General features: G+C 43.1%; 1 protein-coding gene across 1 annotated transcript in view; it reads right to left on the minus strand.

Annotated features, from left to right (window-relative positions):
- Positions 1 to 26,645, minus strand: part of DENND1A (DENN domain containing 1A) — a 171,335-nt gene that overhangs the window by 45,381 nt on the left and 99,309 nt on the right. The window contains 4 exon segments of the mRNA XM_042478041.1: positions 2,699 to 2,824; positions 8,638 to 8,739; positions 15,703 to 15,748; positions 23,729 to 23,829. Coding sequence (XP_042333975.1) covers positions 2,699 to 2,824; positions 8,638 to 8,739; positions 15,703 to 15,748; positions 23,729 to 23,829 — 375 coding nt within the window.

The following is a 26,645-nucleotide window of genomic DNA, read 5'->3' on the forward strand; positions in this document are numbered from 1 at the left end:
CATCGCGTCTGCGGAAGGAGAAAGGGCCATCCACTTTCATGCTCTGAGGTTTTGCCTTTCATCTCAGCCACAGTAGATTTTGGCTATATTCAAACTAAATAAAATTCAGAACTGTTGATGTATATCTGTAAACAATACACTGTTCTTATAAGCCAACAAAATCGGAACCAATAAGGACTAATCATCCTCAGTATCAGCCAGAAATCTCACTGGATTTTTTTTTTTAATTCCAAATTTCCAAACAAAGGATGAAATGGTTTCAGGACCAGGAGGAAGTACGGCTGAGAAAAGTTTTCACACAAAACTTAGAGGAAGGAGGGTTATATATGTCACTAGTTGGAAGTAAAAGTGTGAGCAAGCAGCCAAAAGCCAAAACTACCAAGTCAAAAGGGAATTGGATTTCACTTCTTTTTATTTGTCAGCCAGACCTGTGTATTCTTTACTCTTGTTGTTGTTGTTGGCTTCAACTCATGAAGATGCTATGAATAAAGAGATGTCTTACCCTGGTCTTGCAGGTTTGTAGCCATTGCTTCCTTGATTCAATCCATCTGCAATGAGGTCTTCCTATTTCTCTACTATCTTCCACTTTCTCCAACATTACCGTCTTTTTCAACTACATGTTGTCTTATGATATGTGCAATAGCCTTGGTTTAGTCATTTTGGGTTCAAGTGAGGGTTCAGGCTTGATTCGATCACTAACCAATTTATTTTTCTTTTTGGCAGTCCATGGTAATGAAGAAGCCTCCTCCAGGATGACATTTCAGATGAGTTCATTTGCCTCTACTCTCCAGATTTCACAATCATACACCAAAATCAGAAATGTGATGGCGTGGATTATCCTGACTTTGCTCTTCTTTAAAGGCATTATTTTGATAAAGATGATGCTTGGCTCTGAAGGTAAGGGAGAACCTGGCTTCTCTGGAGAAAGGACCAGATGGCGCGCTGCTGCCTCTGGCCACTAGGTGTCAGTGTAGGATGGAGGATTGTGTAGGTTTCCAGCAGGGAAAACCTTTCCAAGTTGCCCACTGCCTTTTTCTCCAGAATCCAATATAGCTATAAATATTTAAAATGCCACAATATTAAGCAATTAAAATGACTATTTGTAAGGATGAATGCTCAAAAGATCTTCTTTAACCTTTAGCATTTCAGCTTAAAAAGTGAAATGTGCAAAGTTGTATTTACAGAGTGGCGTTCGCTTAACTTGCCTCCTCCAACAGCAAGGCCAAAAGACGTTATTTTAGAAAAGTCCGACCCAGATTGCTGCCTTCACTGGCGATCAAGCCCTCCATTTCCTCAAGATATTCTTAAATTCATGTTGTTTTGTCAGGTAGGGCGCGATCCAGCAGGGAGGTCTTCAGCACAAGCCACTTTGGTCGGATCCCACTTCTCTTGTTACTTCATAACATGATCATTCCAACAGACCCAAGAAGAAGGCCCCTGAGCAAGTCCAGAGTGCATTTCCTTCATCACACTGAAGGCATGAGCCATTCAAGGATCAAGATTCGAAAGAGAGGTTCTGCCAGCTTGCTATCAGTAGATACTGAGCAGGAGAATTTTTCAAACTTTTAACAGAAGACAAAGAATAACCATTTCCAGCCCTTCCTTCAAGGCAGCAGTATCTTCATTTTACTATACATAAACAATGGGTAGCTAATCCTTGCACACCTCAAGTGACATGGGCACCCATATTTCCAAGTTGCCAGGTTGAGGCATCAGAGATACAGACAGCCGCCAGGAATGAAAAGGGTTAGCTGATGCCTGCCATGGATCCAAAAGGCTTAAGAGCTGGGTAGCCTCGGTGCAACTAGAGCTCTTATTTACATGGCTGGGAATTAAAGCTACAGCTGGGACTTGAAAGGCATCATGCTCACACCTGACATTTTAATGAGCCATATAGAAACACACACACGCGCGCACACACACACACACACACACACACACACACACAACCACATGCACAAATACATCTGCTCTTATATCTGGTGTCAGAGGTAGACCCCACTAGATGCAGGAGGAAAATAAACCCGCAGTATCCTGCTGATTCAACAGCATTTTATTCCAGCAATTAAGAGAGACGGCGAGAGCGACATCTTCTCCCAGGAGGAGTCAGACAAACTGTTCCCTCCTTTTTGATTGCAGAAACATAAATAAATTTGTTCCATGCCGATGGAGAATCACAAGTGGACCCGAGTTCTTATTCTGTTCCCTTAAATACAGTTTTGGGTGACAGAGCCTCTGAGCAATCCATGTGGCCTTGTTTATCTGGCAGGTATTCCACATGGGCCTTTGATTGACTGCACTGAGGTCCGGGGGGGGGGGCACCTCCTACTGCCACCCTTAGCAAGAATCAGCCTCTCTTTCTTACACACACAAACACACACACACGTTTCTTTTGTTCTGACATCCCCTTGTGGGTGCTTATTTGTGTGCACTAAATGCAGCGTGTTTACCCTTCCCATCCCTGGAAGCTATTCTGGAAATTTTTATCTTTGCTTACTGGATTCTCTCTGTCTTTCTCTATGCGGTCCAAAACTTGTGCACTGTTATTAGGCAGTCACACAGCAGGCACACATTCACCTTTGAGGAAACGCTGCTACTTCACCATAGCGACCCCAGGTGACTGAATGGAAGCATTGCACTATAAACCAAACATATGTGGATCTGTAAAGCTGGATTTAAAAGAGGGCAGGCTACTCACAGGCTCAATCTTCAATGCGCTTCTGTAGCTCCCAAAGAACGCAGCTTGGGCCTTCAGAAACGCTCTTGCCACACCGTCTCCTGTGGTCATGGAGACTTTCTTCAACCTGCTCTTCAGTGCGGACACCTAGAAACACACAATGACAACAAGAAGAATGTATCTTCAAAGAATGTGCCAGAAAATTCTATGCACTAGGTAGTGGTTGATATAATGGGAGTTATCAGAGGGAAACACATGGTCCATAAGGAAAAGATGTTCTGGAGAAAAGAGGGATGTACACGCACTGAATAAAATGCATTTTAAAATTATTATTATTATTATTATTATTATTATTATTATTATTATTATGGTTTGCTCTGAATCTTGAAGAAAAGATAAGGACTCATATCAGAAGGTGACAACAATAATAGTAGCAAACATGAGCAGTTTTCATTGCTGTGCTAAAAAGTTTCAGCAAAAGAGTCCATCCTACTGAATTCAATGAGATTTGCATGTGAGTAAGCACTCTTAGCCAGAATTGGAAGGATGTTACTTGGGTTTGGCTTGGTTTCAAAATGCAAGGTAAGATTTTTATCTTGACATTGCTCATTTTATAATTTGTATTCAGTGCTTTGTTTTAAATTTTATCTGCTAATACAGTATACCACCTTGAGAGCTTGGGGAGAGGAAGACAGTTGTATTAAAGTAAGTGACTATCTTTAAAGTATTTAACATAAGTGAATATTTAACATAAGCGAATACATTTAAGAAATAAAGTAACCCTCTTCAGTGGGGAAAGCGTTTAACAATTCTTAAGTAACTGATCTCCAAAGTAACCTGCAAGCAAGGTTAAGCAGAAGAAGAGAGAAATTTGTCCAATAGTTTTGAGGAAGAGAGCAGAAGGAACTACCCAACAAGCTTCAAACTACATAGACGTACTGATACTTGGAGGAAGTGGAGTGCTTGACTGCCTTGTGATCCGTGAAGGCAGCAATCTGGGCCACTTTCCTAAAAAGTGGCTTTACAACCCAGATAAATAGAACGATGTTTAAGATCAGCCATCATGATAGCAATGGCAGGACCACTAAGGATCACTGAATGATATGAAGGCCTCGGAGTCCATGTTTCCAACTGCATTCCCAACGGACAACTCCCCATGTAAACCTGATTTCTGAAGAAGAGTGTTTCATTAAAGGGAGGGGGATTAAACTGCCACACCCTGAAAGCAATTGGGGGGAGCACTGCGCCTGTTGACAACACTGACAGCCACATCTCCATCCTTAGAAACGGTCCTTCCCTTCCTTCCTCGCTTTCTCAAAGGCTCTCGCCACCTGTGCATCAGATTATTCCTCACTTAACCTTCACTGCCCTTTCCCTTTCATCCTGGAGGTGTTTAATTGCCTCCGATTCACAAAGCTGCACTTCAGGTGAACATAGACCTAACGGTCTCATTACCATTTACACAAAGAAGTACTCCATGACGGTAACTGAGCAAAAACCAACCCCACATATCTTCCTACGCTGACAAATTCTCAAAACCAACAAAAGCCTTCAAGGTTACCTGAATCACAAGCATTTGGTCTGCCAGGCACACTCTGGGAGCGCCTGTTCCCTCATTACTACGTTCTGTATTCTAGATTTTGATACCTTTTGGGAGATCTCCTTTTGATACCTACATAGTGTCTTTCAGTGAGCGCATTCCTCCTTTCCAATAGAACAAGGGAGACACTGGAGAGCATCTTCTCTATTTTGATGCTCAACTTGTAATGGCCTTATTGGGCCACCCCTTGGTCACTGCTTTCCAAATCATGGCAGCTGAAACTGCACAGGTCGCAGGGGCACTGGGCAAGTGATTCTCTTCTTCTCAGACGAGGGAGTAGATCATGCTATCCAATCAAATAATGTGAGAACAAGTGCCCCATGGAGAAAGATTTTGAGACTCTTTAGCTTGTGGGGAGGAGGAAGAAAAAGGGAGACACAACAGGGGCAAACCTAATGATACATAGTTTGAAGAGAACAAGGAGAATCAGAATCAGAGAACATTATTTTACCCTACTTACTAATGGCAAAAGTGGCCAAGAAGAACAGTAAATCTGTGTTAGAAACATTACTTGTATCTCACTTTGTAACACATCTATCCCATGTACATCTAGTAAAACTCCTCTTTATTAATGAAAAATAAGGTGCTAAAATGCAAATTCCGTGCCATGCTAAAGAAGGGAAGGAGCAGCAAGTTTGAATACAAGGCCCAACAGTGCTCACCCATGGCTGGAACCCAGACCCTAGAAAGCCGATGGCAAGAATCCAGAAAACAGAAGGAGAATACTTCTTTCTTTGCTCAGTGCTCCAGTGGTCTGAGGAGTCTGGGCAGCCATGGCCAGCTCTTGTCCACACTTGTGACTGACACAGCTCAGGATCAAATGGCCATCCCAATGGTCAAAGCCTCACCTCAGAGGTTGCCATCTGTTCCAGAGGTTTGGTGGTCGCACAATTTGGGAGCATCTCTTCCCAACCAACTCCTTCTTGAGGAGGTTAGTGTACGAAAAGAGCTGGACTTTATTTATCCCCTGGACAACTCTCAGCTGTGTGGCAATGACTAGCTTTTGCAACCCGGCAATTAGAAAGCGACACCCTGCATGTGCTGAGAGGCGTTCTCTCTTTCGCTGCCACCTTCTATACACTTTTGAACTGACATCAGGTTCTGGGCAATTTAAGCCCTTCAGCTGGCAAGCAACCAGGCGACTGTTTACTCCTCTACATTGTGGGGGAAAGCTATGTACATGGCTGAGACAGGCGCACAATGCTCAGCCGTTCTGCTATATAGGCAGCAGCCTTTTCCCCCAACTCGGACAGTAGCCACTCTCCGCAGAGAGGCTGCTTCTTACTAGGAGGCACAGAAACACACAGCCAATCCTGGAAGTGTTTTTAAAGAAGATTTTTATACTCTTGGCAGCTCAGGATTAAAGGTCAGATTTAAGCTATCACCATGTTTCGAAATGCAATCTGTGCAGTGCAGCATAATGAAATGGTTCAGCAGAGGTGCGAGTGGAAATTCTTTTAATTAGATCCAAGGCTTTCTAGTTGTCAACATGAATAAAGCCAGAAAAACACATTCTACTGAAAAACATAGCATCAGGAAGAAAAACACCTTTAAATGCAAGTTATCTTTTTTTCCCCTTTGGAAGGGATTATAATCAAGAAAATGCATTCTTTACTCTCATGTGGCCAACTCAGCAAGTTTAAATGCCCACAACATGCAAAAGCAATTATTAATGTATCATTTCCTTGTTCTAGGACCATGCAAAGCAATAAAAAAGAAAAAGGGTGAAAAATAAAATAAAATAATCAAAAGACAATTATCCTGTTCAAAAGGTTTGATCCCTGCATATTCTGATGGGCTGAAACAATGCTATATTATTAAAGGTCCTGGTGGTGTCTCGCATGTGTCTACCAAGAAATCTTCAGACTTTTTTTCTTTTCTTGTATAAAGCTCATCCTGTTACAAAAAGACATCTCTGCTGCATCCAAAACGACAAACATCATCCACTTCTAAAAGCAACCTGAGAGGTGTTGTCCAAGTAAGAATTATAAATTACTCTTAGCTTCTCATTAAAATCTTAAAGATGCAGAGAGTATGGCAGCTAGTGGCAACATTTCAATACATCCCTTTGCCTCAGAAATACACTGGAAAGCAATTGGAGACAGGACCTTCTTGGTCATGGCACTCCATGACGGTAGCTTCCCTCAGCTTTAGTCACTATCTGAGAAATCGAGTCTGAAATCCCCTGAATCAGAAGATAAAAGCTGGTGCCCTTCCACTGCAATGGCTGCCAACAGATCACCCTTGCCCAAAACATCAAGGCACAAACTCTGCCAAGTGGATCTTACAAATGCTGGGAGTTAGCAAAATATCTCAGCATTTCTATTAAGATTCACCAGATGCTCTTCTTCTCCTGCCACCCAAGGCAGAAAAACAGTGCAAAAAAATCAGCTTTGCTTATATTCTGGCAGCCATAAAGTGTGTGATCTATGCAGAGTCACCAGCACATGAAGCATGGAAAAAAACTTGACATAAATCCAGTTACAAATGAAGGAGGACATCTGCTCTCTAGTGGCCAAAGGCACAATGGAGAGCCAACTTACAGCAGCGGAAAAAGCTTTCCTATCCAGGTACCTTAAGTAACAGAAGTGGGACGAGGGCAAGTCGGAAGCTATTAATTACTATAACTAAAAGGATGCTCCTTAAAGCTTTTTCCTCCCCTTCAGACACCACTAAACTCAGCTGTAGTTAAGTAACAGCTTGGAGCACCGGGAGGTGAGAGGAGAGAAAACCCCAAACCATGTACATTTTTGTTGCAAGCTAAGCTGGATAATTGAATTTGCTGGCAGCACTTCCTCTGTGAGGCTCCAAACATCCATCAAATAATAATAATGATAATGATAATGATAATAATAATAATAATAATAATAATAATGTAGTAACAACAACAATAATAAACTCACAGCTTTTAAGCAGATCTGTGGAAAACTGTATTGAAAATTTAACTAGTGAAATGGACCTCCCTTCTGTTATAAGATAATAATAATAAAAAATGGAAGGAAGTCTCTTAAAGTTTATGACATTCCAAAGCTTTCAATTTTGGGTTTATTTGGTGACATCTCTTCTGATGTTCCAGTATACTCTCACAATGGCTCTTTTCATGAAGGTACACTGGTGCCTCGGGATACGAAATGATCGGCTTACGAAATTTCCGGGATACGAAAAAGTTGGATTGGAAAAAACTGTTTCGGGTTACGAAATATTTTTCGGGTTATGAAATTCATTTCGGCGCGAAATTCAAATGCTATAGGCTTTCCAGTGCTAACGGAAAGCCTTTTCGGGTTACGAAATTTTCGGGTTACGAAAGGAATGGCGGAACGAATTAATTTCGTAACCCGAGGTAGCAGTGTACATAAAATCAAATATTATACTTGATTATTGACAATTCATATTCCCCTCCCCCAATATGTATGAGGGGCTGGGACCCAAAGACCCAACCCTTATTTGCATTCCATAAACTACACAAGTCTGCTCTTTTCCAAGGCTGCAGAAAACCCTACAGAGGAAGGAGATAAGGGGGACAACAACAGATATCATTGTGACACAAAAGGAAGCTATGGAAATCAGAATTAGCCTCACTGGGCCTTTATAGGCCCCTGAAGAAAGCCTTGGTGCTCTACAGTTTTTGCATTTTTATACTATGACATGCAGTCAAAACCTCTACTTTGCCCCTTGCTATATATACTACAGACAGTCTGAACTAGATTGACTCCCCCCTGTTAGAAACTTTACAGACTGACAGACGAGAGACTACAGCTACGAAATTCTTACTCCCATCTTTAAATCCTTAACAAAGACTTTTTTAAAATCTAGAAGAGGGGCGCAGCAGTGGCAACAACCTCATTAACCACCTGGGAAAACTGCCAGCTGAACCTCACGAGGGCCAATGTTTCCCAAAACAATAGGAAACACAAAGAAAGAGTTGGTGTATCCTTCCTTGTCAGTGCACAGTGCTGAGCTTTGAGAGATGAAAACGCACAGGATTTATGGGTCAGAAATGTAGGACCCAGATGTTGCTTCAGTTTAAAGCCTTCTTCCTTACCTTTCCATTCAGTGTCTTTCCAGCTCTGGTCAGGACTGAAACATTTCTAATTTGCAACACCAGATTTTAAGCATCAGCTCACAGCATCACATTTTAAGCATTAAATCACAAGTGTGCATGCTGTGCATAAGGTTGAATGATTATTGCAAGCCTATCAAACTCCATGACTTTTGTAGTTATAACCAAGTGAGATCCTCCTGGCCTTAAAATTACTCAACCATCACAAGAGTCTTGCGAAATAAGAGGAAAGGGAGGTTTTCTGTGCAAAGACATAAAAACTGTTCAGCACAGCAAGAAAGATACAACACTTATACTCACTATATCATTTGGAAGGCTCTGAAGATCATCAAAAGGTGTTTCCAGTGTGTTAGTGTCAACATTCAGGATGACCACATCTTCCAGGGCCATATTTCTAACTTTCTGAAAATAGAAAAGTTGGAAGCAAAGGAAAAGGTCACTATAAAACATGTCAACCTCTATGTAGCATCCAAGTGCTTTTTCCAACAGCTGGGACAAAAACAGATTCTGTCCAAAGTTTCTTAGTGCTGCTAGGATTCATAACACAACTTCCCAAACGCTAAAAAACTTTTGTATTTGAAAAGGGGATTCATTGTTTTATGAACAGAGCAGCGGCCTTTTGAAAAATGGAAAAGACCCCCTCCAACTTCAAGGCCCTCAAAGGTCACTTGGTTGCTGTATATCTGATAGACCCAAACAGAGCTTAGGAGACTTGCTTCTTTGGGGAGCCAGGAAGCAGCAGAGCAACTGACTGCCTCCTTCATTCATTAGAAACTTCAGCAAAAGAAGAAGAGGAAAAATCTCAGTTACACCCAGAGGACTCTTGAAAGGCACAACCGAAAGGCCTTCGAGTAACGGCTTAACTGAAGCCAGAAGTTTGGTCTTCAGGGCTTAGTGGGCTGGACAGAAGCCTCTTTTCTATCCTGGCAGCAGGAGCTGACCTGGCTTGGTCTCAAAGGATCAGCTGAAAAGGAAGAGGACCGAGACAACATTTCAGCTGCTGGGGAACCTGTGGATGAAATGCCCCTCCGATTGCTCATAACAGGATGCCCAAAACGATATTTGTGGATTTCTGCATGGAGGCAATGTACAACATGAGCCAACAGGAAAGCTCTCCTGTGCAAGAAACGCACAAGAACACAACCTTTGTTTCAGGAGAACATATTGGCAGATCTTGTCCAGACTACATTCACCTGTCTTCTGTACTACTGCCCTTCCTGGCACCCCAAATCTGTCCCCTGCTAGGTTGTTCCCTCTCACCAGTTCCCCCATTTTTGCTCTCCTTCTGCTATAGTACACAAGACTTAAGGCAACATGCCACTGGGGAACAATAGGCTGTACAGCTGAGTTGATGTGAGGAATCTGCCAAAGAGTACATAAATAAAATGAAATGAAATGAAATAAGCCAACCCCATCATAACGTGTTTCGGTTTACTTGGGCTAACATCCCCACCTGCCTTTTAATCTAACTGCTTTTTTATTATTATTCAGGAGGAGAAGAATGTCAGGAAAGCACACTTTAACAAGTGCTTTGAATCCAAAGTTTATGGCCCCACATAAAACTGTGGAATACAACAGACTTTACCAACTTAAAGTAGTGTCTCCTGGAGCGGGGGGGGGGGGGGATCCCCACACTTGAAAATGTAGAAGCAGCACCTTCTCCGCTTCTTGAGCAAACTGCAGCAGGGGGTCTTAAATGTTGTGCCTGTAAACAATCAGCAGGTGCTGCATGCTTCGGCGTTCAACAGAAGCAGCCCCACAATTTCTCCTTCGGTAAAACTCTGTGCGATCTCACACTCACGTTGAGCCTCACAGAAACTCAAAGGGGTGACTTTGTACTGCAGAGCACAAGCTGCAAGGACTTACATGATCAAGGCATAAGACACGAAGTATGGAGTCCTTCTTCCCTGTACTCAAAAATTCCACAAATCATCCTAAGCAAATGTAACTGTCAAAGCAGAGGAACAATTATTTCCACCATTCTGGCTTTTGCAACTCCTGCTCCCACTTCCACAAGAATGAAATTGTCACTATAATGGCATATCTGATCTGAGTCGCTTTTAGAGGACATGCCTGCTCCTCTAATCTTATTTAATGTCCGCTGTTATCATCAGCTTTAAAAGTTAAGGAATGACCTCACAGAGTCAAGTAAAAATATTGCCTAATGGCAAAAGCAAAAGCAGTTGACAAAGCATTGTTTATTGGGACTTGTATGAAATCCAGATTTGTTACATGTGCTCTGATAACATAATAGACCTCACACTACAGTGTAAGGATTAGCATCTTGACTGGGAAAAGCTATTCCTAAACCTCCAAGGCAGCCCTTGCTGAAGGAAAAGCATGGCTTCTGTGAGCACACTTCATTTCCTTATTGAATGTAAATAAATATGCTTTTTGGCAAATGTTAATTCAGGTATCGTTTTGCCATTTCAGTCGTTGTTGTCCTCACCATTGCTGTCGCCATCATCATCACTGCACACCTTTAACTCACCCTCTCTAATACAAATTGGCACCCACCAATTTGACTGAAAATCCCCTGCCCTCTTTAGCAAGAGCAAGCATAGACAGCACTGTAAAGGATACAGGGGACAAGTACAGAGAAAATTTCCCAGCTATTATGCAGCTCTATCGGACTCGTTGGCAACTGGACGCTTGGTCCAAAAGGCCATTTGTATTTTCACAGTCGGCACAACTGCCCTAAAATTTTAAGGTTTGGAGCCTTACTTAAATAGAAACCACTGGCATCCACAGGCCAATGTTATCTCAATCTGGTGGCTGGAGTAGTGTTAGCGGTTGTAGGAAGGAGAGGATATCTCATTTTATTATTTGGTGGCCTGACAGAGCACTGGAGAGGTCTTAATGAAAATCACCGTCAGATTTACAATCTGAAATAGCAACTCCACAGACTGATATGGTTAAGCTCCAAGTGCTCTTTGACCTCTGAACCCTTTGATCCACGCCCAGCAGGTGGCCTCTGACCCCCTCCTGCGCTTCTTTCCCCTCTTCCGCCAGTCAGCTAACCTTGATGTACAAAAGCCCCCCCTGATCCTACACAGGTGATGCCCCAAATCCACAGTCCTTATCGCTGGCAGCTGCCCTTTGCCAGCAGAGCACCAAAGGCCTCCAAGGCAAGAGTGGGAAAGGTGGTGGCAGGAGGGACTCCTTCCGCTGCTGAAAGCCTCCTTTTTAAAAAAGTGCTTGCTATCATTCGCTGAGTGTTCCGCATTACAATAAATCAACAGAGTTACATCTCACTACATCTCTAAAAGAACCTTTATTTACTCTATTTTCAAATCAATTTATCTACCCATGGCCAATTTATCTACCTAAGACCACACCTATGTTTCATGACACTCAGACAGAATAATCCAGACTTAATTCCAGCTGTTCTTCAAGCAATATGATGTCAAGTCAGGTTCTCCATCAGGTCCATGAAAGGCCTGAAGGCAAATGAGATACAACCATCTCTAAAGCTTAATGGGGGTAGTCTTAGGGAACCACACGGGAGCCCTATGAGCCCCTTCAAGGAAGGAGGAGATAAAAAATATATAACAATTTCATTAAAAATGGCTGCTATGCAAACACTTCGCTTGTTGCAGCCAAGAAAGGATGCTGTGCCAGTGATGTTGGGTATTGCTCCAATACTAACACCATGAATTTTAAAAGTTTCCATTTCAGCCCACAAAACTGCAAGCAGACAGCTCCAGTGTGCGCTGACTGTCTTATCTACTGGCTATTTATCAGTGCTAAACACTTATTTTCCCCTAATATGAATTCAATTAGTGGGAATGGTGTTCCATTATTCATGTAAGAGAACTCAGCCTTGCTTATATACTGGCTTATATACTTTCCTCTTCCTTTGAAGTTGCTTTACGAATGGCTAAATAGGAGTCTTATAGAGAATGACTGACTAGGTGATGATAGAAATCCTGGAAAATAAGGAGTTCTGCAAAGCTCCATAGATTCTGCTCTGGGAGGGAAAGGGGGGGCTGTAAATCAGAAACAGGCCCTCAGACTAAAAACAGAGATTACTTTATCTCACCGGAGAGTGTTTCAGTCACAGCAAATTACACGTAACAACCTATGGATATGTTTGATATTTTAACCCTCAAATATATTCTGTCTATTTGCATTACCAGGCTAACTGCTACTTCTCTTATGGCCCAAACATTTTTTAAACAACTACACCCAATGTACCCATTTCCAACACGGACTGGGAAATACTGGGAACAAGCAGAGTCCACAACAAAGTGAGGCAAGCAATTCTTCTTTCGAGAGGAAATGGGGGCGGACTGGAGCAAGAGACTTCAATGAGCAGTGCTAGAGAGGAAACACAGCCAGCAAAACAACTTAACTGTGGGCTAGAGAAAGAACCAGGGTTTTAAATTTAGGAGAGACAGATATCAGAGTGGTTTAAAAACTGTCAACAGCATGGAGGGAATCAAGATAGGAGATCTATTTCACCGCAGGAAAATATCTGAGCAAACGGAGGGAATGGACTAGAGCTTTGGAAAGACCAAGTTCAGATCTGCACTTGGGTGATCTCAAGCCAGTCATTCCCTCTCAGACTAAGAGAGAGGCAATGGTTAACCTCCTCTGAATAAATCTTGCCAAGAAAATCCTATGACAGGATTGCCACAAGTTGGAATTAACTTAAACCCACATAATAACTGTACATACATACAGACACACAAACCTCTGTGTGTGTGTGTGTGTGTGTGTGGTGAGGGCAAATCTCAGGGTAAGAGCACTGCCCTGAAAAGTATATGTATATGTGCATAATTTTCAAGGCGGTGTTCTTGCGTGAGATTCCCTGAGACAAAGAATAGAGGCCCCTGTTCAGAAGCCATTTTTCTCTCTCTAGTCTCAGGCCTCACAAATGGTGCAAACAAGTGTAGGGCACAAATTTCCACTTTGTCTTGCTGGTGAGCTTTTTGGGGGGAAATCTTCCTGGACACAGTTTGTGACAAATGGAACCTGGTCTTTCCTTGGAGCAGCTGTTTAACTTTAGGGTTCAAATGCAAGAGGAACTATCACATGGTTGTAGTTCCCTTTTTCTTATGAGAGCAGGATCTGACAGCCCCAGACTTAAGGAAAAATAAGGAGTAACCTGGGAAGACCATGAACACTCCCCTGAATCCTATGAAGGAAGGACAGGATAACACCAAAGTTGTCAAAATGGAGATATCTTAGCAAAACATTCATCCAAAGCAGCAAAGTCTGGGGAGGTTTAAAGAAGCACGTTGCACTTAGCTCCAGCACTTGGGCAATGCAACATTTTGAGCCAGTTATAAACTAAGTGAAGGGTAGGACTGCTGGCATTCAATACAGACACAAGAAACAGGCACAACGGCAGCTCTGGCTCTCTAGATCTACTACAGCAGCCTATCTACTTAAGACAATGTGCTCAAGCCCTACACAGTGGAGTTAGAGAAGCAGATGGCTAACAACTCTTGGCTAAAACATGGGGGTGAGGGGACTACATGCTAAAAGGAAATGCAGCTTTTACCAGCATTTGTAAAGACTCACAAACGCAGCCTGGGAGAGGCGATTTCCATCACTGAAAATGGGGAAGGAAAAGAATCACAAATGAGGACTATGACCGGCAAGATCAGGGGGCATGGGGCGGGGGAAGTTGTGGAGCTGGTATAGTACTCTCTGCTTTTAATTCATTCCTGCTGAGTAGAAAAAGGGCATTTAAGTAAGCCTCCATAGCACCATACCATTAATGTTAAGAACAGAAAGAGTGGCCCCTTTCCCAACCTGTTGTGCCTTGTAATTATTATTTTTCTTGCATCCTAGGTAAAACCCAAACTTTTTAATGGCTTAAAGAGTGACTTTTTAAGCAAGTAATAAAAACTATTATTTCAGCATGCACTTTTAACAAAAATAATGTTCTTCTGATTTTTTTCTGCCCTTCTGTTTCTAATGTATTATTTATTTATTTATTGTTTAATCATATATTACACCTTGTTATTTCACATGTTTATTCTTAAGAGCATTGTAAGCCACTTTGGGAGGGCATTGTGCTATCAAGTCTATTTTAATATAAATGAAGAACTGAAATGATAAGCATTGGAGACAAGACTGGACTCCTTCAGCCTGGAGGTGAGGGCATCCATTTTTACAATGACATATCAATGAAGTGTTCGTATTTATTTAGTAGTTGTGCCATTCATGGCAGTAGAGTATAACAACAATGCATTATACCCACATTTAAACAGACCCAAACTGAATGTTCTTTGCACAGGGCATGAGGCCTGGTTCATAGAATCATAGAATCATAGAGTTGGAAGAGACCACAAGGGCCATCCAGTCCAACCCCATTCTGCCATGCAGGAAATCCAAATCAAAGCATCCCCGACAGATGGCCATCCAGCCTCTGTTTGAAGACCTCTAAGGAAGGAGACTCCATTACACTCTGAGGAAGGAGTGTGTTCCACTGTCGGACAGCCCTTACTGTCAGGAAGTTCCTCCTGATGTTGAGGTGGAATCTCTTTTCCTGGAGCTTGCATCCATTGCTCCGGGTTCTGTTCTCCGGAGCAGCAGAAAACAAGCTTGTTCCCTCCTCAATATGACATCCCTTCTAATAATTACACAGGGCTTTCCTATCGCTTCTTAACCTTCTCTTCTCCAGGCTAAACATCCCCAGCTCCCTAAGTCGTTCCTCATAGGACATGGTTTCCAGACCCTTCACCATTTTAGTCGCCCTCCTCTGGACATGCTCCACTTTCTCAACATCCTTTTTGAATTGTGGTGCCCAGAACTGGACACAATATTCCAGGTGAGGCCTGACCAGAGCAGAATAGAGTGGCACTATTACTTCTCTTGATCTAGACACTATACTTTTATTGATGCAGCCTAAAATTGCATTGGCCTTTTTAGCTGCCACATCGCACTGTTGACTCATGTTCAACTTGTGGTCTACTTGGACTCCTAGATCCCTTTCACATGTAGTTTCAGGTGTCCTCCATAATCCTGTATCTGTGCATTTCATTTTTCTGCCCTAAGTGCAGTACCTTACATTTCTCCGTGTTGAATTTCATTTTGTCAGCTTTGGCCCAGCTTTCAAGTCTATTCAGGTCATTTTGAATTTTGATCCTGTCCTCTGGGGTATTAGCCATTCCTCCCAATTTGGTGTCATCTGAAAATTTGATAAGTATGCTCCCAATTCTGGTTAATGATGAAACTGCAACATTAACACTTTCCCAAGGAAAGGTGATCTTCATGGTTTGCAAAACACATACAAGTCATTCAGGAAAACGAATTCCACTCTGATCTTCCCAGTGACTCTCTTGCAACTGGGTTATGAGAACCCAACCCACAGCCCAAGAAATCGAGGGTACCCACACAGAAGGAACTTACCTCCATCAGACTTAAATGTATTCCTATGAGGTAGGGCATTGGAGCACTGCAACAAAACAGAAAGAGTTGGATTAATCTGAGGGAGGAGGGAATCAGAAAAACATTTAAGATTGTCACAGCAAGAAATTTAAGGAACACGGGAATCCAGCAACAGTGACCTGATCTAGGAGAGGACAAAGTCAGCTTTCTTCAAGAGGCACCCGATCATCAGAGCTTACTATAGACATCAATTTAAAATGGGCCCACATTCATCAAAGGCTACAGGAATCAATGACTTGGAAGGATAAAGAAACTCAACAGATTGTGCATTGGCAAGACATCAGCCAAAGCTGGATAGATCCCAGGTGCCTGGTCATCTGCCCTCTGGGAACCCTGTGAAGCTGGCACTTTGGAACCAAAAATAATCTTTCTTAATAGACTATGAACACATCTTTTAGGCTGAAGGAAGCTTCTGGTCTACCAAGCCCTGAAATATGTATTCTGATAGGACGAGGCAACTCTTTCTCACCTAGGTCCTCCTTTTCTAAACTGCTCCTGTCCTTTGGTTGCTGTGTGCCTCCAAGTCATTTTTGACTTACGGTGACCCTAAGGCAAACCTCTCGTGGGGTTTTCTCAGCAATTTTCTTCAGAGGTGTTTTGCCATGGCCATCCTCTGAGGCTGAGAGAGTGTGATTTGTCCAAGGTCACCCAGTGGGTTTTTATGCTCAAGCGGGGAATTGATCTCCAGGGTCATAGTCCAACACTCAAACAGTGCATACACACAATACAAAGCACAACACAAACAGTGTTCCAAACAAGTAGGATGCAGATACAATCCAGATGCAGCAGCATCTAAAATTTGAGTGATTTTCTCTAAATCATTGCTTTAAGTTTAATTGATTTTTTTTAATTTTTTTTTGCACAGGAACCACAGCTTTCCACTTCTCTCATCTACTCCATGTACTGCAAGCAACTTATAACAAAGGAAGCCATGAACACAAGAGCAGCTGAGCATATCCCAGGTGGAAGATCTCCAGTTCTTGTGGAAATGGCAGCGCTCCTGTGTCAGGACCCATTCAGGATATGCTTGCAGGGATGCTTCCAGTGTAGCAAAACGGAGAGATCATAATCTATCCAAAGACTCACATACATGAAGGAAGAGGAGAGGAGAATCACTACATCAGTACAGAGATGGGATTTCTCGTTTGGAAACAGCTGCACAGACAGGGATGATTTGTGTGCAGCATCCTAGGCTACTCTCCTCTTGACCGGGTCTCATGAAATGGGAGCTTGGCCTGGTCATCTTTGGCAGCATCTTTTTTTTGTAAGCCACTGTCAAAATTTATGGAGCACTGCATGAAAAAAAGGAGCTGTCTCTGAAGCTTTCTCCCCCCAGTTTTTTTTGTAATGCCCTGAAGTGCACATTGAGTCACTAAGACAGCAGGCTGAGCAAGGCAAACAAGCAGCCACCCACCGCCAAAACGACACAGCATCCCTTTCACACCCTAGGATATTTTTGTTTGCCTTTTCCCCCTTAATGTTTTAATGATCAGAACAAGACAGCACCTCTAAATGTGCTGCATTCGGAGGGTACAACCACGCCAGACCATTCTGCGCTCAAAGCTGTAAGCCATTTATTTAGCTAGAAACACCCCCCACATACACACACACACACACACAAACCCACCGGGCTTCCCTGGGCAAGCGTCTGGCTGGGCTGCCAGCCCTCCTCCAGAAGCATCCATGGAGCCGAATGTGTTCCTAATTAAGGAGATTCGGCAACACGACAGCTTCAATGTCAAGAATACAAAGTCTAAAACTCGGCAGGAAGTCTTAAGGCTGCAAATGTCTCATCTCGGAAACCTCGGCAAGCATAATGAAAAAGAGCAGGAAGAGTTCACCCTTCCATAAAAGTGGGCCTGGGCGATGGCGTCCAGAAAAACAGCCTGTCACAAGGAGGCAGAGGGGGAGGCAGAGCCGTAAAACTTAATTAACTGCTTTGGGTTGATCTGTCAGTCTTCCTCAATTAATCAAGCAACGCAAGGGGGGCACAACATATTTAACAGGGATGTCAGAATCAAAAGCACCTAGGATATTATGGGGGGGGGGGGGGGGAACGGGACCCCACAAGGGCCAAGAGAGAGAAGGGAAGAACTGAAGCGCAAAGGAGAGAGTTTCAGTGCAATAACTGGAGGCTTCCCACCTTGGGATCCCCTGCACATTCTCACATACATATCCACCCACAATGACAGCAGCCTCAAGAGGTGACTTGTAGCATAAATGAAGCATCACAGATCGAAAGCCACAGCTGTTTCCAAACAGAGGATGTTCACAAACTCAGTGGTGAGTAAACAAGGCATGAAAAATGAAGTAGTGTACGAGAAGACTAGGTAGGTTTTGCAGGGGAAGACATTCTTGGATTCAAAAGGCATTCCCTGCAGAATGTCCTGCCTGCGACAGGGACCTAGGTATTAATCACCTCCTTCTCTCTTTGCAAAGAGACAGCCAACAGCCACGTGGCACCTAAAAAATGTACTCATCTGGTATGGCATGAGCTTTTGTGGACTTGAGTCCATGAATACCTATGCCATAGTAGACGAATTAATCTTTAATGTGCTGCACGCCAATTTATAATTTCATCATCAGTGTGCCACCTGACTCTTCACAAGGGTCTAGCCATGCAAAGTAAATAATAAGTGATTGGGATTTTTAAGCTAACCTTTAATTAACTAAAGGCTTCACTTTTTAGGACTTGTTGCTAAGTACAGAGTACTGCTACTGGATCTGATGGTGTTGTGCTGTTTGCCTTCAAGTTGTTTCCGACTTATGGTGATCCTAAGGCAAACCTTACATGAGGTTTTCTTGGGAAGGCTTGATCAGAGGAGATTTGCCATTGCCTTCCCCTGAGTCTGAGTGTGACCTGCCCAGTGGGTTTCCACAGCTGAGTTGGGATTCAAACTCTGTCTTAGTCAAATGCTCAAACCATATTGGTTCATTGATGCACCAATGGTCTAACCCATCTCCTTATGATGGACCATGGGGTGGCAGAGAGGAACCCAGGGCCTGTCACTCTGGGCTTGATGTTGTTTAGATCCTCAGCTACAAGTCACATCATGCAAACGTGTGATGCTCCCGCACTTTCAGCTTCTTGTAGGCAGAGATGACCTGAAACTGCCAGGCGCTTCAGCAGCAACCAAAACCTAATCATGGCTAAGTGTTAAAAAGCACATTTTTTTCTCCTTAAACACACAACACAAACAGCGTGTAAGCAAAAACACTGCTTGTGCCTTTGGAAATGGAGAAGGAGGCGATTAATACCTTGTATTCTGCCACCTCCCAATGCGAAGACTGTAATGAGAGAATGCTGATTAAGTATTGAAGAACCCAAGGAGCCAGCAAACATGAATATGGATTCTGTGGACTTAATAGCAACATATTGCCCCATTCATTACAGACCACATTTTTACAATTAGTTTAATTCTTCTCCTTGGGCTAACTAGAGGCCTCCTTAACTATTCTCCCTAGAGGTGGGCAGCTACTAATTGGAAAACTGGCAGGTGAAATTAAGGGAGATTTCAAACTCAAGTGCAACGAGGGGAAAATATTGTTGTTTGGGCCCAAAAAGTCATTTTGTTAAGGAGAATCTGCAGCCACCCAGGAAAAGGAAATTGCCATTTCCACTTTTATTAAAAAGAAACAGGTAATCCAAACCCATCAAGTATAGGTTCCACAGTGTCCTTCCTCATGTCTGGTAGCCCTCTGGTGAGAATTCTTCCAAATATGATCCACCAGTGTAAATGACAGGTCTTCTGGGTGACCCCTATTGTTTAAGAACCCTCTAAGGTTTTCCATGGGTCATACACCAAGAGACTTCATAATGACAGACACTCCAATGCCAATTTTTCTCTGTGTGTCCGTGAACTCAACAAATGCAGCGTTTTGTTGGGAGAGGAAGAAGTACATAGATCAAGACTGCAACCATGTTTGCTCTGGTTACATATGCTATGCTCATAAGCCTCTTTAATTTCCAGAAGAACAAAAGGAACTTTTGTTTGTGAATGCTTGAACCATTCCTCTCATAGAAAGAAACACGGATAAGGCATCTCTGTATGTCTGCATATTTGGCCTCATGCATAAGAATAGGAGTAGTCTACCACAGAGCTTGGAAAAGTTGCTTTTTAGAGTATGGGTAGCTAGAATCTATAGCCATTCTGACTGAGGGACTCTCAGAGCTATGATAAAAATTATTAAATTAAAAACAACAACACCCAAGCTCTGACATAATACCAATCCTTGATTTGACATATGTGAACAAGACTGGTTATTTTGGCCTAATGAGAAAACGATGGCTTGTCTCACACCAGGAGCAGAGACGAGGGAGGAAGTGTGAGAGCCTAAAGTTCAGGCACAAAATATCGAACCAGTGGATTAGCATCGCATCTGAATCACCCCAGAGAGAGCGAGAGAGAGGCAGACCGAGAGGGAAAACACATCCACATGCCAGGAAGTGTAAGCTCTTGAGAGCAATGCATGGAGCTGGGGGAGAGAAGGGGAGTAGTCTGTTTGCTTTTGGTGATCTGATATCTCACATTCATCCACAAAGCTTCAAACCACCTTCAGTGGATGTCGCCCATATATATATAATAAGCTGGTGAGGTGAAAGAAGCACCAATCTAGCAGGAAAACTCTCCATCTCTTCCATTATTCTTTACCATCTGCTTTTGTTTTGGGTCTTTTCCTTCTGATGTTACAGCTGCAAAGAAAACCAAACACCAACTAAAGGTTTTAAAATTTAAACCTGATTCAAAGGCAAAGAGGGGTAAAATCTGCTGGAACACAGTCCGCTGCCCCCCTCGTCCTGTCCCCCCCCCCAACGCCACTGCCACAGGCCTGGTGAGAAGCAGGAGATGAGAGCCGAGGGGAAGTGGCATACAGATCTCTGTTTTGTCGCCAAAAACATATTTCCTACGTTCACACCATTTCAAAAATAGATGAACCTATTTTGGGAGGCAATGTATTTATGGCATACAAATGAGTGCTAAATTGATTTATCCAGACAAGTATAGTGTGCGATTACCACCCTCATTAAAGTTCACATCAGACAAGGGTAATCGGTGCTTGTGTTTGCAAAAGTGCAATTAGATCCTTCCTGGTAATTGCAGGCTTTTTCCTTGCTCTGCCTGCTTCTTTGGCTCATTCCTCTCTCCTCCCTACCACTATCCATCCCCAAACATTTCCCTTTCCTAGGACACAGGGCACTCGCAAGAGGCCCCAGGTTCTTGCATGCTCCATTTGCACCTAGCCTTCCAAACTCTGAGCCTATGTGCTTAACCCTTTTCTAAGTCCCCTTTGTCGGGAAGTTCAGCGTGGCCCTAATCTCCTGGCCCAGCAATGCGGCCCCTGCGTGGTAGGCGCTGCTGTCCTGACAACTGCCAGCCATGAGCACCTGAACGCAAAGCTGGCAGTAGCGGCCTCCCTCCGCGTGTTAATTATGGACGCGCAGCCCATTATGCAGAGAAAGGGCACCCGCTGCTTGTGCAAATGACTGGGAACTGGCCCTTCCTGCACAGCAAGTGAAATGGAAGGTTCATTTCTCCAGGAGATAATAGTTTTTAGATTCCATTCCGTGTCTCTTCGACACGGGGATGTACTTAACATTTAAATCATCCACAGAGGAACAAACCTCCTTGAAATTTACATGTTTCAGGCTCCTGGCACTTCACTCAGAATGCTAGTTATCCCTGCTGGTTCCTTACTCAGAAGGCACCGGGAAAAGTCTCTCCTCCAGCGCTCCCCCCAACACCCTTTCCTTTTTTTATTTTACAAGCACAAGCCAGATATAATGAAGTTATCTGCCAGATGCCAATTTTGTGGCATTGTGGGTAATGATGGGAGACACGGAAGTGTAGTTAAGGTGATAAAGTTAAAACCTGGTTAGGTTATTATATCTCCTTCTCAATTGTGGAATTCCTGTGTCAATGGCCATTGGTTTTGTCCCCATTCCTTCAAAAAAACCAAAACAAAACAGTGAGATGTAATAACACACCCCTGGGAATTTTCCCTCCTAGAGGCTTAGTTGGCAGAGAAGCAGGAACACAAAATGATCCTTTATTTTGGATGAAGGAGACATGGCATTATTTAGGAAGGGAGAACCACCTGAAGAGGGCCTTCAGAGCTTAGGCAGTAACAATGGTGCAGCGGAGAGACACACACAGTGCTTTTGGGATCCTGATGCTCCCCAGAGGCAGCTACAAGAGAAAAAGAGCCTCAACCTTCATAGCACTCTACCAGCACATATAAACTAGTCCACCTAATCTGGGGATGCATCTGGACCAGTTGCCAGTGAAGCAACCTTTTGTACACTATTCAGAGATTGGAAGGTGCTCCTTGTAGCATTGTTCACAGTAATCTGACAAGCTAACTGGTTTTCTTCAACCCTTTCCAGCAAGAAAACAGGCCTCCCTTCTCCCCCGCTTGGTCCCCAAAGCTCCAGAGATCCATGCGGAGTCTCGGCTGGATGCCAGCCTCCAGGTCAATCAGGTGCTCTTCAAAACCAGGACGTTCTCTCTTTGCAAAGCCCTCTATTCCTGCCCCTGTCACTCAGTTCCTCAGTGTGAAATTAACAAGGAGCAGCACAAAGCTAACTAGGGATTGAGAGAAATGGGAGCAGCGTGAGCCTAGCTGGCAAATTGTAGGGATGTTGCCAATGGATGGGGGTGGGGTGAGCTGCACTTCAAAAGCTATTCTTAAAAATGTGACAGGTGTTTATTGGTAAATTTTAGTTGCTGCCAAACCTTGAAGCTTTATATGTTGAATAATGCAGGCAAGAGGAGGGAAGCAAGAAACCATTATTTATTCTCTGCTGAGTAAATGTATGTAACTAACCAATATTTTTGCCAACGGGATACTGTAATCAAGGGAGAAAATAGCTGGGTCCTCTGGCATAATTGTATTTTGCTGCAAGTCATTTTCTTGTGGAAGCCTGAAGCGGCAAGCAGCAACGTCCCCCAAGCACTTGGCATGGCCGTCCCCAAACACACCACAATGGTAATGATCGCAGCAGCAGAGCACTTTGGACAGACTCAAGCGGATCCGTTTTTGGAAGAGTGGGAGACTCTGCGGTGGTTGCCTTCAAAAGGAGCCTGGAGAAGAAATGAACACTCATCTGACCACCACCACCCCATTCTTCCCCTCACAATTAATACACCTGCACACTTGAACATTTGCTGCTGTAGCCTTGTTAACATTTGCTATGTTTGTGGAGGTGCAAAGGAGAAGGAACAGTCCAGCAAAATAAGCCACATATACATTTTCAGGAAAGATAGCCACAGTTGATGTCCTGATTCCAAAGGGTTTGAATATGGGTACAAAACGTTTCTCCGTATTGTTTCCTGTGGACTGTGTTTGCACGGAATGGCTGCCTTTGCAACAACATCAGTTTATGGTACTGAGCTCTAACTGTCAGAGATCTGAACACTTATATGGAGAGTAAGCATGGTATAGTGTAAAGTCAAAGGCTTTCATGGCCGGCATCCATATTTTTTGTGAGTTTTTCAGGCTATGTGTTCATGTTCTGGAAGGGTTTACTCCTGATGTTTCACCAGCATCTGTGGCTGGCATCCTCAGAGAACCTCCTTGCTATCATTCTCTGAAGATGCCAGCCCCAGATGCAGGCAAAACGTCAGAAATAAACTCTTCCAGAACATGGACACATAGCCCGAAAAACCCACACACACCCACCCCAAAATACAAACCATGGTATAGTGGTTTGAGTGTTGGACTACAGCTCTGGAGACCAGGGTCTGAATCCCAGCTTGGCCATGGAAACTCACTGGGCAGGAAAGCAAGGGCAAACCTCCTCTGAACAAATCCTGCCAAGAAAACCATGTGACAGTCAGTCTCCCCTTAGGGCTGCGGTAAGTTGGAAACAACTTGAAGGCATCCAACAAAAACAACAAGATTGTTTCTTTAAAAAATATTTAAATATTTAAATTCAAACCTATAAGATCGTAGTGCAAATTCAATGGAAAAAGAGAGGAATTCTTACCAGCAGTAGTCCAAGAGGTGTGGGGGCAGAACAGGGATGTAAACATGTTGCCAAAACATTGGGTAAAGCATAGCTGCAGAGCCATGGATACAGGCGGTTAACTGAAAGGCACAAAACCAACAACATTAGCACATTCCTGCCTAAGAAACAAGACCATCTTTCATGTCCCATTACCGCCTCTGAGATGAAGAGTGTATCCTCCTTACACACCATCCCCGAGTTCTTCATCTGTGCAAGAAGGCACCAACAATACTGCTCTTGACATCTGCCCCAAGTTAGGTGTTCTAAGACCCAGGGCTTAAAAAGTTACTTTGAGTAATTTATTTATTGAACAGCACTATCCCCTACTCTTTTTACCTGGGTTGTGTGTTAAAAAGAAGTAACAGTACTTCCTAAAAAGTGCAAAAGTGGCCTATTTAAAAGGAAAACCACTCAAAATGTTCCCGAAACCTAACAATAAAAACTGTTGAGTAAATATAACACACAGGTCGGCAATGTCATCAACTGTTCCATTATTTATTTACCAAAGCTCCATTGTTATTGCCTCCTTACCCCAAAGAGTAATGTGTTACAAGCAAAATAATTACTTGCAAAGTTTTACAACTAGCTCTGAGAAAGCATTAACTGAAAGGGGTCTGGTCAGCAAAGATGCTATTCATGTTAGAGACCTTAAAAGCACTTTGTTTTCTAAACTGAAGGACAGGTTATAAATGGAAATAAAATGAAAGCAAGCCAGCTTCTGAACTGCGAACACTGATGCATGGATTCAGAAACCTTATCTAGACTAGGACATCCATCACAAAATACGCAAACAATCAGAACAAACAGAGTTAGCCCAGCCCTTTTGAATTAACTGCTTACATCCTACTTCTTCAAGAGCTTGATACTGTTAGCAGTTAAGAAGAATCATAAAATATTGGCTGCAGAGTGCCTGCGCTGCTGAATCACGACCATTTGCAATTTGCGAGTTAAGCCAAAGGTTTCAGGATGCTCTAGAGAGAGGTATTTTTTAAAATCTTGATGAAGGAAAGCAGACGTAAAAAGAAAGAAAGAATAAAAATAGATTCCACCATTTGCTACTTGAAAAACAGATGGATTTTTTCCCCTTCCTTTTCTTTTCTTCCCCCACAATCGCACTGAAGGAAAGGCTGCACATACATGCCAAGTATAATCCCTCGGTGGGTTTTTAGTGACTGAGATACAAACTTCTTAATGCAAAAGCCAGAACATTATGCTTTGTTGCAGCCAGAGAAACGTTATACTAGTTACAGTGGGCAAAACACAATACAAAGTCGACTAGTACAGTTTCGGTACCATACTTTGACACAACGCAACTTTCTGAAGTGCATTCTTGGGTAAAAAAAGTCTTTATGATATTCCTTCTCTTCTTTCTTACCCACCCAGAGAAGAATTAAGGGTTTACCGAAGCCAGTAATATTCCTCACACACACACACACCCCCAAACTGATCCAACTTTTGCCTTTCACGGTTTTCAAATGGCATCCTTCAAAGCTTATTTTATACCATTGTACACACAAAAAAAGGAGCCTGTTAACCGCAGTTCCCCACCAGGGATGTGGTCTTCACCTGAATCGCAAGTCACCGCGGCAATGCAGATCTCCTGCTAGGAGAAACAAGGTGGGGGCAGAGAATGAGAAACGGGGATCAAGTAGCTAATGGCCCATGCGCTGAATACGTGCTTTAATGCAGCACTTTCCCCCACACTCCTTTGTGACTATAAATACTGGCTTCCCTACTATAGTGGAAAATTAATTCATTTGAATAATAAAAGCTTGTTGTTGATTTATTCCTCACTTCATACAGCAGGTTGGTAAACTCAGCAGAAAGTTAAGTTGGAATTTAACCCCAAATGAGCAAATGTGCAAAAATCACAATTTTGGGCACAGTAATAAAAATGGCAGGGGGGGGGGGGGGGGGCAGCAGAGATATTGCCCCAGACTGACGTGAAGACGTCAAGGTACCCACAAAGCTTGTCATGAACTGCAAGGCAGCAACTAAATCCCTATTATGGAAGTTGAAACTGAAAGGATATGTTTTATCAGCAGCTGTCCACAAGGAAACAGAATATACTTGTCACTCTACATTTGTGGCTTTGACTATTTTCACAGATTTTATTAATATGTTCTCTCTAGGATTATGCAGGTCCTCCAGCACAACTCTATGGTCAACTTTAACCAAAGGTTGCACTGAAGGACCTAGAGATTCCCAGAGAGAACTCTCCACTAGGCATTTATAGCTCCTCCAGCACAACCCTATAGCCAACTTTAACCAAAAGTCGCACTGAAGGACTATAGAGATTCCCAGAGAGGCATCTGTAGTTCTAGCCAACACTTACCACCCGCTTAAGTTTCCAATGACTTCCATTTTCATTTAAGCAAGTTACTCTCCCTGAATCCTACTATGACCAGTGGAGAAGACACTGGCTCTACTGTGGCCTCACTGCCCTCCATAGGTTTCAGGGGACTTCTACTGAATTATGGTGATAGGGAACATCACCAGAGGAAAACTGTTAAAGGTGAAAAATCTTGCCTGCGAATATGCAGCCCAGCTTTTGACAGCTGGATTCTAAAGAGAAAACAATACCACTTGCAGAGAAAAGGAAAGGAAAAACCAAGAGTAGCCTCCTTCTTGGGGTTTGGTGACACTCATTAATTACCTGTTCAGTGTTAATTGGCCACTCTCTCGGCTCTGAGCAACTCCAAGACCCAGGTTAGCTTTCCCACACTGGTAGGGCTTTATCAGTCAGACAATGTCAACACAACACAACACACAGGCACCCCAACTAGTTCTTTGCGCTGCTCATTTCCTGGAAATTTTGCCAAAAGAATACCCCAACTCAGTCCACAACCAGGTCTTATGTCACTTTATCAGTGACTTTTTGCGTCTTTTACCAGAA

Source organism: Sceloporus undulatus, chromosome 7, assembly GCF_019175285.1.
Source record: "Sceloporus undulatus isolate JIND9_A2432 ecotype Alabama chromosome 7, SceUnd_v1.1, whole genome shotgun sequence".
Lineage (NCBI taxonomy): Eukaryota > Metazoa > Chordata > Lepidosauria > Squamata > Phrynosomatidae > Sceloporus > Sceloporus undulatus.